The sequence below is a fragment of the Anolis carolinensis genome, chromosome 3, assembly GCF_035594765.1.
Source record: "Anolis carolinensis isolate JA03-04 chromosome 3, rAnoCar3.1.pri, whole genome shotgun sequence".
NCBI classification, from domain to species: Eukaryota; Metazoa; Chordata; class Lepidosauria; order Squamata; family Dactyloidae; genus Anolis; species Anolis carolinensis.
The window spans coordinates 34744033-34757333 of NC_085843.1; the positions used below are offsets into that span (position 1 = coordinate 34744033).

The 13301-nt window shown below is 36.1% G+C and overlaps 1 protein-coding gene across 1 annotated transcript in view; it reads left to right on the top strand.

Annotated features, from left to right (window-relative positions):
- Positions 1-809: 809 nt before the first annotated feature.
- LOC134297377 (neurobeachin-like) overlaps positions 810-13301 on the top strand; it is a 90873-nt gene continuing 78381 nt past the window's right edge. The window contains exons 1-4 of the mRNA XM_062974716.1: positions 810-1132; positions 8446-8546; positions 8774-8869; positions 9201-9322. Coding sequence (XP_062830786.1) covers positions 928-1132; positions 8446-8546; positions 8774-8869; positions 9201-9322 — 524 coding nt within the window. The 5' untranslated portion in view covers positions 810-927. The remainder of the gene's footprint in view (positions 1133-8445; positions 8547-8773; positions 8870-9200; positions 9323-13301) is intronic.

Below are 13301 nucleotides of genomic sequence, written 5' to 3' on the forward strand. Positions count from 1 at the left end.
TTTCTTCTTCATCAGGCATTACAATGTCATGAGCAGGACTACAAGGCCCATGAGTCATCACACTACTTCGCAGTTCGTTTTTTGCAGATTCGCTGATTTGCAGTTTTTCAATAAACTCTAAAAGAATATTATAAATCATAAAAAATTACAATTTACAGCCTAAGGAAGGGAGGAAGGAGAAGCCAAAGGGAGAGAAAAGGAGCCCAAGTGGCAATGAGAGGAGAAGGAAGCAATTTATCAACATATGATTGGTTGATAAAGACTTAAAATAGTATATAACTACTAAAATAATGTATGAATATATAGCGTCCCTACTTCACGGATTTTCACTTATTGCGGGTGGTCCTGGAACCTAACCCCAGCGATAAGTGAGGGAACACTGTAGTTAAATTTGTATTATGAATTCACATGTATTTTATGGTTTATGTAGGGCTTGGCATAGAATCATAAAGTTAGAAAAGAACACAAGGTCCCCTCACAGTCAAAATACTCTCAACAAGAGTGTAGTTGCATTTAAATCCTGAGTAACAAGATTCTGTTTATTATGTGATCCCAGAACATTAATTGCTGCAAGCAGATCCTGTACTGGAGTTTTGCAAGGTGCTTGAATTTTGTATATGTGCCAGATTCACTATAAAATATACAATTTGTGTTCCTGTTTGCTGAAAGTTTATATAAAACGGCAATTTGTTTGCGTTTGCAATATTCAATAATATAATTATGTTTGCAATATTCAGTTATAAAGTCATCTCATAAAACCTAGGAGAGTGCTACATATTCTCAAAATGACAATAGAAAAAGAAAACCTTGGTTAGAGTACTGGTAAATACAAAGTATTTGCCTGAATTCTATCAAAGCTTGGTCAGTAAATTAACCTTTTTGTGTTTGTTTATTTTTCAGCTGGTTGGTGGAGAATTCGATTTAGAGATGAACTTTATAATCCAGGATGCAGAAAGTATAACATGCATGTCAGAACTCTTAGAGCACTGTGATGTAACATGTCAAGCAGAAATTTGGAGTATGTTCACCGCCATCCTTCGTAAAAGCGTACGCAATTTACAGACCAGCACAGAAGTTGGTTTAATCGAACAAGTGCTACTGAAGATGAGTACTGTGGATGATATGATTGCAGGTATAAACCACTACAGATAAGTATAATCTGATTTTTAATGCTGCAGAAGCCCTGGTTAATTACAGTTAAGGTAGATTTTATGATGGAGAGATGGAGCGGCCATATAGGAACAGGCCCTCATTAGCAATTAGCAAATTATTGCCTCATTTGTTTTATGAGCCATGCCTACTGATGTCAAAATGAAAGTGTCCTGAAGAAATGTGAAATAGAATATAACTAAGCTTGAGCAATCAAAGAATTATTATACAATTTATAAAGACAGTAATTTCCCCCATATGACTTACATTGCTACATACATACATTTAAACTGATTTCCCTCACCTGCAGTTCTTCATCAAGATTTGCCATCTTAATCATAATTTAAAAAATGGTCTTAGACCAAATTGTGATATTAATGAAAATAAACTCCATATCTAAATATAAAAAATTAAAACAAAAAAGCTGAGTGATACTGAGTTAAATAAGAAATCATTGATGTTAATAAAATTTATTTTCATAACAGCATATAACATATTCTTGAATGGGATATAGAGATTAAACAATGTTCCTCATGTCAATTTTGTTTTTTCTCTCTTAAAATGTTTAAATTTGCTTTGTAATTTATACATTAAAGTGTATTGAATGTGATTGAATTTATGTCTTGTTTTCACATCTGTACATAAGCCTTTTTTCTCAAGGTTCATCAAAATTGTTTGTTTAAAAAAATAAAAATCCAGATTTAAAATGTTAAATATAATTTTTAATATGATTTTCAATGTATTTTATTCACATCTTAAATTACGTATATCCCCTTTTTTATCACATGATCTTACGGTGGTAAGATATACAAATCTTAGAATTGTTTAAAGCTCTTTAAAACAAGTTTTAAAATAATAAAAATAATGTAAATATTTTAGAAACACTTTAAACAAGTTGAAAAGTTGAAAGCTGGTTAAAAAGGTTAGAACAGTCTAAAATCATATACAGAAACAAAGAGATTGAGTGAGTTGCTAGGTTTTAACTGGTACCTAAATAAAGCAAGAGTGGCAACTAATTGGACCTCCAAGGAGAGGACATTCCATAATCAGGTGCAGGCTGTTTCTTGCAGCCTCATACAATGTATACTTTTTAAAAATGTTCAATTCACAATACAAATAATGTTATCTATATATATAAAAGAGTGATGGCATCACGGCATTCACAAAACAACAAAAGTACAGGCCCCCCAACCTCAAAATTTGACAACACAACCCATCATCCACGCCTCAAGGTTGATACAACAAAAAGAAAAGAAAAATAAAGTCCTAATTAGAGGGAGAGCAATAATTTTTTTTATCCAATTGCTGCCAGTTTAGAGGGCTAATCTCTGCCCACTTGGTTGCCTAGCAACCAAGGGACAGCCAGGTTTCAGTTAGGGGACAGGCAGATTTAGGCCTCACTTAGACTTCTTCCACAGATTATCTAATTTGCACTGGATTATATGGCAGTGTAGACTCAAGGCCCTTCCACACAGATATATTACCCATTTATAATAGTATATTATCTGCTTTGCACTGGATTATCTTGACTCCACACTGCCATATAATCCACTTCAGTGGGCATTTTATACAGCTGTGAAGAAGGGGCCTCATATAATCCAGTTCTAAGCAGATAATTTAAGATTATCAATATACAGTAGAGTCTCACTTATCCAGCGTAAACAGGCCGGCAGGATAAATGAATATGTTGGACAATAAGAAGGGATTCAGGAAAAGCCAATTAAACATCAAATTAGGTAATCGTTATACAAATTAAGCACCAAAACATCATATTATACAACAAAGTTGACAGAAAAAGTAGTTCCATGCGCAGTAATGCTATGTAGTATTTACAGTAGAGTCTCACTTATCCAACACTCGCTTATCCAACGTTCTGGATTATCCAACGCATTTTTGTAGTCAATGCTTTCAATATATCGTGATATTTTGGTGCTAAATTCATAAATACAGTAATTACTATATAGCATTACTGTGTACTGAACTACTTTTTCTGACAAATTTGTTGTCTAACATGATGTTTTGGTGCTTAATTTGTAAAATCATAACTTAATTTGATGTTTAATAGGGTTATTCTTAATTCCTCATTATCCAACATATTCGCTTATCCAACTTTCTGCCGGCCCGTTTATGTTGGATAAGTGAGACTCTACTGTACTGTATTTACAAATTTACCACTAAAATATCACAATGAATTTAAAACACTGACTACAAAAACATTGATTATGAAAAGGCAGACTGCGTTGGATAATCCAGAACATTGTATAAGCGAATGTTGGATAAGTGAGATTCTTCTTTAATATGAAATAATTACTGGGATAGAATAATGCAGAACAATATAATCTCTAAAACCAAGACAGTAAATAAACAGGGGAATTCCACACAGGAAACAATCGGGGCCAGCTAACACCTCCCAACAAAGTATTCCCATCATCAAAGTCTGGCAAATCCTGTTTTCTCAGGGCCACAGACAGTAGAAGCACATAAAATATCGCAAACAACACCACTCTGAAAGCAAGGGAATTCCAGACAGGAAACAATCAGGGCCAGCTAACACCTCTCAACAAAGTATTCCCATCATCAATGTCTGGAAAATCCTCTGTTTTCTCAAGGCCACAGACAGTAGAAGCACATAAAATATTGCAAACAACACCACTCTGAAAACAAGGGAATTCCAGGCAGGAAACAATCAGGGCCAGCTAACACCTCCCAACAAAAAATTCACTCAGGGAGGAAACAGCCAGGCTTTAAAGCTGCAAGGCCATTACATCCTAATCATTTTTCCTAATTGCAGCATTCATACTTGCCTCCAACAAACAAAAAAAACCAATCAGAAATATTGTATATTCACAACCTTTAGGAAATAATATCCCCTGATGGTGCAGCGTGTTAAAGCGCTGAGCTTTGGGGGAGCGGAGAGAGCCCCCACTGTTAGCCCCAGCTTCTCCCAACCCAGAAGTTCAAAAACATGCAAATGTGAGTGCATCAATAGGTACTGCTCCGGCGGGAAAGGTAACACCGCTCCATGTAGTCATCCCACATGACCTTGGAGGAGTCTACGGACAATGCCGGCTCTTCGGCTTCGAAATGGAGATGAGCACCAACCTCCAGAGTCAGACACGACTGGACTTAATGTCTGGGGAAAACCTTTACCCTTGACCTTAACTACCACCAATTCCTCAATACTTTATTTCCCATACCACCAGACTTCGCCACAGCAACGCGTGGCCGGGCACAGCTAGTACAGTATATTGAACTCACTAGTAGGACAAAGGGTAATCTCCCTAGCAAACTCAGTTGGCATATATACAGGGAGATGTGTGCCTTCAGTTGTTGAGATTTGAAACCATTTGGAGTTTTACATGTCATCAGAAATGCCTTGTATTCAGAAAGTGGGGTAGTGGCACTGGCCCATGTGAACAGCAAGGCCAGTTCTGAATCAGAACCAACCCAGCCGTTCACTCCCTACCCCAAAGTTCAGAGAATCTCCAGAGCATTTTGCAACTTTTGCTTACGTCAGGTTGCTATCTGTTGGCCCATTTCACAGTATATGGACTGTGCAGACAGACTTCCTCTCTCAGGAAAAGCTGTAGTTGGTCGAACAGTTGAAGATTCCGAGTGCTCCAAGCCACGGAGCCCAATCGAATTTTCAGAGATAATGATGTGTCTGGCAGTATTCCCAAACAGCATACCTACTCCTTCAGGGGAAGTGCATCCTCACCCAGGACATGGTGTTTACCCTGTTCATGGACCTGAGGATTATCAATCCTCAGAGCTCCTGTTTGACCAAAACTCAACTTTAGGTTATGGTACCTTATCCAGCCCATCATAGTCACTGGTTCTGATTCCTCTCAGAACTTAACAACCAAGATGGATAAGAGTGAAACTGGCATGTGGTTGAAATCACCAATTCAAGCATTTTGAATCACATTATTTGGTCACAGTAACTAGAAATAATCCTAAAAAGTCTGTCCAAACAGTTCTCTGGACACTTGCCCAAAGTCTGAGAAATGTATAATTTAGATCTAAGTTTATTTATATTAATTTTAAAGTAGTTGATTTAAATTAGTTTTTGAAATGTTCATAAAAAATCTCTGGCAAGAGGTAACCCTTTAAATACCAATAAAAACAACTTTCATTGGTTGTCCGTGAATATGTAAATAGCAGTTTATGGAAACTGGAGATAACCTGACCAGGCTTGTTCTGTACATGAAGTGCTCTCACTCTCGCTCTCTTTGTCTCTCTTCCCTATCTCTCAGACTAAGTGTAAAGATAGAGAAGGTAAATGAATAGAAAATTTAGGGAGATATGTTGACCAAATCTATGAGAAATCAATCTGAACACTCTGTTAATGTTTTTTGATGAACAAAAACCAGAAGAATAAACCTTTTAAATACAGTTGAAGGGCCTGTTGGTGGTAGTAATGTTGATGTGTCATGACAAAAATATTAAAATTACTTGAACAATTACAGCTGGTTCTTTTTCTGAATGACTCTACAAGTTTATTTTGCTTCAGTACTAAAATGACCAAATTACCACACCATTTTGATTAATTAAAAATAAATCCAGTTCAGAATAATTCTTTTCTAATAAAACCTCCAACTATTAATATGTATTAAATATATTAAACATTAACTACTAAAATAATGGTTAAATAGAATTTTCCTCACTGATTATTAAAGCTTTGATTTTAATCATTAAAATGTACACCTTCAGAGAAGCAATTTAAATTATAAGTTCAATCAATTTGACTTGAATCCTATCAACCCTGTGGTTTTTTTGTTGTTTCTCCTTTATGTTGTACCAATCTATGTGTTCTCTGGCATTTATAATGTTTTCCAGAGTCTAGTTTACAGAGCTATTATTATTGTTTTGTTTTCCTCCTTTGATGTAAACCAGGGATAATGAAATGTAACATGTGAACACTATTCCTGTACATGTCACACCACATATGGGGCATGTAAAAAATGATATTATTTTTGTTCTGTTAAAACATTTTGAGTCATTCTTAGGGAATGGAGCACTCAGGAAGTGGGAGACATAACAATTTGTCATTATTTTGATGGATTTTCATTTTAAAAATTCCCCCACATATGTAGGAAATATTTTTAAATTATTTTTGTAACTTGCTGTTTTAGGGTGTAATACGCATGCTCCAGGTGCTGCAAAATTGGCACTCAGGCTTGCCCATGGCCACTGCCTTCCCATCTGTCCTACAATATACCAATATGGTTCTTGTAAGAGTTGGCTCTTAAGTATAAGGAACAACTTGTCTCCATTGACTAATACACAAATAGGCAAAGGACATGTGTGTTAAGGCAAAGAGTCTGTGGAAGAATAGTGGTGGCATGCCTACTGCTCATTACTTGCCCCCAATTAAGATATAGGTTAGATTACATAACCTGTTTTCAGTGAGTTGAGTTTGGTGGTTGAACCATGAACTCATACAGTATAAGGAGGAGGCCCTGCTCTCGATCCCACCCCTGTCTCAAGCGCGGCTGGTGGCAACGAGGGAGGGGACCTTCTCAGTGATTGCCCCCCTGACTCTGGAACTCTCCCCCCAAAGAACTAAAAACGGCCCCCTCCTTACTCTCTTTTAAAAAACTGATAAAAACATATTTTTTCCTTAGCATATAGAAAGGAGGCGCTTTAGAATATAATGTATAATTAATTACCTCAGACTGGAAATGACGTTTCACTCTACCTTGGCTGGCTATATCAAAATTTAAATAATTTTAAATAGATTTTAGCTTTGTTTAAATTTCTGTCGTGTTTTAATGTTAAATATGTATTGGTTGATTGGTTGTGTTATTACTTAATTTTGTTTATCTGTTATAATTTTAATTTTGTTGTAGCTGTGAATTTTCTTTTGGGATCTGGGAGGTTGGTTTATTTCTCTTTGTTAGTGTATTCTGGCATTGAATGTTTGCCATTTTTTGTTGGAAACCGCCCTGAGTGGGGAAATAGGGCGGTATATAAATGTAGATGGTGGTGGTGGTGGTGGTGGTGGTGATGATGATGATAATAATAATAATAATTATTATTATTATGGGAGTAGCAATCATGACATTTTCAGCATGGATAAACAACAATAGAAGGCTAGGGGCTGCTGCATTAATTCCCTAGGAGACCTTAGAATGCCACATACCCCACCTCAGCTCCAATTAGTTTACCTCCAAATGCCCTCAAACACCCTGTAGTGGCATTTTCACCAAGGTGTTAGGGTTCCTGTGCCACATTAGGTCTAGAAGAGGCCTTTTTTAATAATAAGAAATCAATTTCAAAAGAGGTGCCAGGGTGCTTCCAAATGTGTCTGAAATGCCCTTACATACCCCAGTAGAGCATTTTTGGCCATTTTTTTTCTAAATAATTTTCTTTCTATGCGTTTATGGGAAGTATTAAAGAGGTGTGTGTGGTAGGTGAGTTATGTGGAATAGAAATTAATAAAATAGTTTCAATTATCATTTATTTTCATTTGTCAAAACCAGTGAACTTTTCTAGAAGCTAAAATTTGCATTTTATGCTAGCAAAAACCCAATTACAAAAAACAGTGTTTGCCTTTTTATTCATGGTATCCTAAGGTGAACGAACTATCAGAGGCTTTTCTTGGAAATAATTGTTGAGAAGGGTTTTATCTTTGCCTTCGTTTGAGGGATGCAATTTTCCCAAGGTGATCCAGTGAGTTTCCATTCCTCAGTGGCCATTCAAACCTTGTTCCCCAGAGTTGTAGTTTGATGCTCAAACCACTACACAATGCTGGATCTTGAACTTCATTTCTATAAGCATTTAAAAGCAGGCTTGCTTTGTTAGTAATTCAGAATGATAGCTATATATTTTGGAGAAGAACATGGGATAAAAAAAGGTAAAGGTTTCCCCTGACGTTAAGTCCAGTTGTGACCGACTCTGGGGGTTGGTACTCATCTCCATTTCTAGGCCGAAGAGCCGGCATTGTCCATAGACATCTCCAAGGTCATGTGGCCAGCATGACTGCATGAAGCGCTGTTACCTTCCTGCTCGAGCGGTACCTATTGATCTACTCACATTTGCATGTTTTCGAACTGCTAGGTTGGCAGGAGCTGGGGCTAACAGCGGGCACTCGTTCCGCTCCCGGGATTTGAACCTGGGACCTTTTGGTCTGCAAGTTCAGCAGCTCAGCACTTTAACAGACTGTGCCACTAGGGGCCTGAACATGGGATAGGGTGTATAAATTTTACTTTTAATCATCAGTCCAACTTGTATTGTAAACTATTATTTTGGCAAAAATTTAAGCAAGTGGAGTAATTTTATTTTTCTTTGAAGATCTGCTCGTTGATATGTTGGGGGTACTTGCCAGCTACAGCATTACTGTCAAGGAGTTGAAGCTTTTGTTCAGCATGCTTCGTGGTGAAAATGGAATCTGGGTAAGCTGTAGCTAATGCAGAGATACTTAGGATTATTTGTCCATGGCATTTTGTGTTTTCAAAAGTTTAGCTAAATAATTATGAAATAATAATAACAAATTGATATTTATTAAATTTTATTTCTAGTTTTTCTGGAAAATAACTAGTAGTTCATGCATTGCAAGGATTTGATTATCAAGTGGTCATATATATATATAAAGGTTTTACGGCTTTGTTGTTTTTAACAGCCTAGACATGCAGTCAAGCTTTTGTCAGTCCTTAATCAGATGCCACAGAGACATGGTCCTGATACTTTTTTCAACTTCCCAGGCTGCAGTGCTGCAGTAAGTTTTAATTTCTGTCTTTCACAGTATTTTAAAATAACTGTTAGATATGTTTCAAGATACAAGTTTGTACAAATGTTCTACATATATGGTACTTTGCTGTATTTTCTGTGTTTTGATATCTGAGTTATTGTCTCCTACTTTATTATCCTGAGACAGGTTTCACAATCTGGTAACAGCATACCACTGGCCCACTCTCCTTGCGTTAATTATGGGATTATGCCATGGTTGGGTTTGAGAATTTAGCTACTGTTAATGATTTCATTTTTTTACAAGTTTAATTTAGCTAAATAGTGTAATACTGTATGCTTCTTTTTTATTTCTTCCTTAGGCAATTGCATTGCCTCCTATTGCCAAGTGGCCTTACCAAAATGGATTTACGCTGAACACCTGGTTTCGCATGGATCCATTGAACAATATTAATGTAGATAAGGATAAACCGTATCTTTATTGGTAAGTGAAATGGACATAGTTTATCATTGTTCTTTTCTTTTAAAAAATAAATTATTAATGAGTTCATTTAAAATATTTGCTTAAAAGATTTGCTTCTGTCAGTGTAGTGCATGCTTACTTCAGAACAAAGGACAACTGTTTAAAAAGAAATAAGGCTTTTAAAAGATTATTGTAAGAAGCTGAAAGTGTCTTAAGAAATAGAAAATGCCTTGTATAGTAATTATTTGAATTTTCTTTCCTAAACATACATAAAATGAATGAACTAATAGTGCAGTGCAGCACTGTAAGCTCCGCACAGCTTCATTCACATGTAAATGTGTGCAGGATTTCAGTCTTGATGCATTTAATTTCACTTTTGAATATGTACATTTTGAATGACACTCTCCACCATGCAAGTAAAATGCATCACCTACAACTGTAGGACTTCTAAAATCCTAATAAAGTGATATAAATTTGAGTTTATTACTTACACCAACAATGGTTAACTTCTGGAATGTAGTCTGAATTGAATCTACACTTGATTTTATATCAAGTAGATTAAGCTTCCACTGAGTTTTTTTTATTAATTGAGCTTATATCAAATTTAATTGAACTGTAATATAATTTTTTCTGTTATATTCACAAAGGAAATAAAATGGTTGTCAAAGTTATGAAGCCGAGAAATATTTTGGACTTCAATGTATAGTTGTTTTATTTAAGATGTACTAGTATAACTGTTGAATTTGACACTCCATGTAACAAAATGCTCTTATGATTCTAGACCACTTTATGGAATTCAGACTTAATTATCATAGTTTTTTTGGAACTTGTTTCATTTCGGTGCTGATATTTAAATATCTTACTTGACTGTAGGGAAGTTTTTCTTTGTCATTCTCAGTTTTATTTCCCAAGGGGCAGTACATGAGATCATTTAGAGAATGATAAGTGTGTGCCAGTAGAGCAAATTCTTCCTATATAAATTCTTTGTGTATCTTCATCAAGGCTTACTTTTCTCCTAAATTTTGTGATCCTTCTGAACAGTCAGTCTTGTTCCTATGTTCTGTACAGCATTCCAGTATTTTGTTTTAAGTGGTGATAGAGGAAAGTGAGCTAATGAATCAAATATAGGCATGGATGGACTGTTTTTGATGGCCCATGACTCAAAGAAAGTTTTAGGATCGTTCCACATATGCCATTTTCTTCACATGGGCATGGGAAGAATAGGATAAACCCATGTATATATGCTTTTGAAAATTACTATAGTGTTCAAGTATACAGGAGAAAAAAACACATAATTTTTGTATGACTATTCAGGGAACATTATGTATGTGAAATAGCCTTACTATCGGTGTATTGATTTCTTAGTTCCTTTTGTTATGGACATGAAATATTTCCTCACAAGTTGATAATTGATGTGATTAGAGTTTTTGCTCTATATCCTGCAGTAAAAATCCTCTCATGTTTGAAAATAATTCAAAGCAGAATGTCAGTTTTCTACAATATCTTTTGAAATGAGGAAGGTGGATTTCTGATTTTGTTCAGATTAATAATAATAATAATAATAATAATAATAATAATAATAATAATAATAATAATTTATTATTGTACCCCGCCCCATCTCCCCGAAGGGACTCAGGGCGGCTCACATGGGGCCTTGCCCAACGTCACAATATAAAATCCAAACAAGAACACAAATTTACAACAATAAATCGACAGATTTCCCTACAAGCTCAATCTGTGTATGATCAAAGATGACAGAACATGGTATTTCAGAGGTTTAGCTCTAGCTGCATCTCATAGAAATCTGACCATCTTTTCAAACAAATCATGTACAGTATTTACTATTTAACAATTGTTAGTGATGGTGTAGTTCACCAACTGATGAGTGAACTAGATTTATTTTTGAATGAACTTAGTTTCTTTTTTCATTCAATCATTTCCTTTACATTGTAGCTTTCTTTAAAATCCTGTTCTTAAAACTTTTAATTTAGGACTTAATCCAGTTGCTCATTCCAATTATAATAGATTCACTGAATCAGCAGGATTTAAATAATGTTTAGCTAACCATTCAGCAGTTCATCCATGAATCTAATGCCATTGGGACTAGCAGGTGAATTAGGATATAGTACCATATTTATTATACAGTAAATACTGAACTCTAATAAGCCATCAAATCAAATGCACATCTCAATATTATTACTTTGAAATTAAAAAAAAGTATTTGCTTGCAAATGTAATGCGCAGCAGCAAAAAGTTCATTCTTTGTAATTTGACCAAAAAGGTATGTTACAGCTGCTGTATACTTAACCTCCTTCTTTAAATACAAAAGTATTAGAATAAATTTTTTTCCAGTGATGGAAAAGAAAACCAGATAAACAGATAGCCCTTCCTTCAAAGTGTATCTACTGCTTATCTTGCCTTAGCTTCCTTAGAGTGCATCTATGCTATATAAGAAATGTATCTTTACACCACTTTAACTACTTGACTGCATGATATGGAATCATGGGAGCTGTAGTTTTACAACATCTTGAGCCTTTTCTCCCAAGTAGTGCTGTGCCCATTCTGAATACTTCTAACAGAGCCCAATTAACAACATAGGGTGCACCCACACTGTAGAATTAAAGCAGTTTGGCATCACTTTAACTGCTATGGCTCAATGCTATGGATCAATACGATTATATTTATTTATACGCCTCTTTTTCGCTCCACAAGGGGAGTCAGAGCAGCTTACATTAAAAGCATTTTAATACAATTAAAAATCTACAAAAATACAAACTTTAAAATGAATTAAATATCAATGGCATTAAAAAAAATCACAGGTAAAATCCATTAAAACATCTTCAAAGCTAAAAACTACAGCACCTCCTGACTTGAGTCATTGGAAGATTAGTTCTATGAGGGTGTTAACTTTCTGTGCCAGAGAATGCTGGTGCTTCAACAAACTACAAATAACATACTATTGACCTCTGGTGGTTAAAGTGTCTTCCCAAGAGCATGGCAATTTCCACCCCCCCCCCCCAGTCTTCCTTGCTGGAACCCCAAAGAGACACAAAGTGTTGCACCCTAGGCTACGTAGGCATCTCAAAACCACACTGGAGCCCCAGAATACAAGCAAGCAAGCCGTTTATTGAAGATTATATGCAAGCAATAGCAAAATCAAAGTTCAGAGTCAAGAAAATGGGCTTAAATCCACAAGAGCAAAGTACTTGAAAATCTTGAAGCAAGAGTCTATAAATGTCACTCAAAGAACATAGTCTAAACCGGATATCAAAGGAAGTCCCAAGAAAGGTATCAAAAATAGGCCAAACAAGGTAACAAGAATTAATTCCAAGGCATAAGTCAAACTGGAAACAAGACTAGAATTCAGGATCAAACTCCAAGGTAGTCCAAGGTATAAAGTCAATGCTGAAAGACAAGACGAGGGTCTTGGCTAGAATAGAAATCTAAAACGCAAAGTCACTGGAATGTTCAACTGGATTCACAGGCAGAAGCGAGGCTGGAACTTGAAGCAAGATACACGGCTGCAGGAATACACAGGAACATGGAGCAAAGATTCTCTCTCTTGCATTGGCAATGTTGCTACCTCTGTCTGTGTCAGAGAAAGCAAACCTTTTTAAGAGAAATTCAAGGCCTCAAAGCGTGAGAATAGTGCTTATTAGTTCACTTCAAAAGCAGCCATCTACTCCTTCACACAGACTCCCTCTTTCCGTTGTTGAGTTATCACTTCTCTCCTGTCAAGCTCATTAGCCCTTCCTGTGTTAACATTTTCAGCATTTTCAGCATCCGAAGGCCAGGCCTTCTGGCATTAGAAGGCCTGGCCTTGACCGCATACAGGAATGCGGTTCAAACTGTCTACTTGCAACCATTCTGTCTCTAGTCCCAGAATCCACTGGGAATAGAGACATCTCTGGTTGCATCTCAAGCCCAAATCCAGAATCCTCTGACAAAGCAGGTGCAGGGACAAACTCTGGCTGTACCTCTGGCAAAGCAGGTGCAGGGG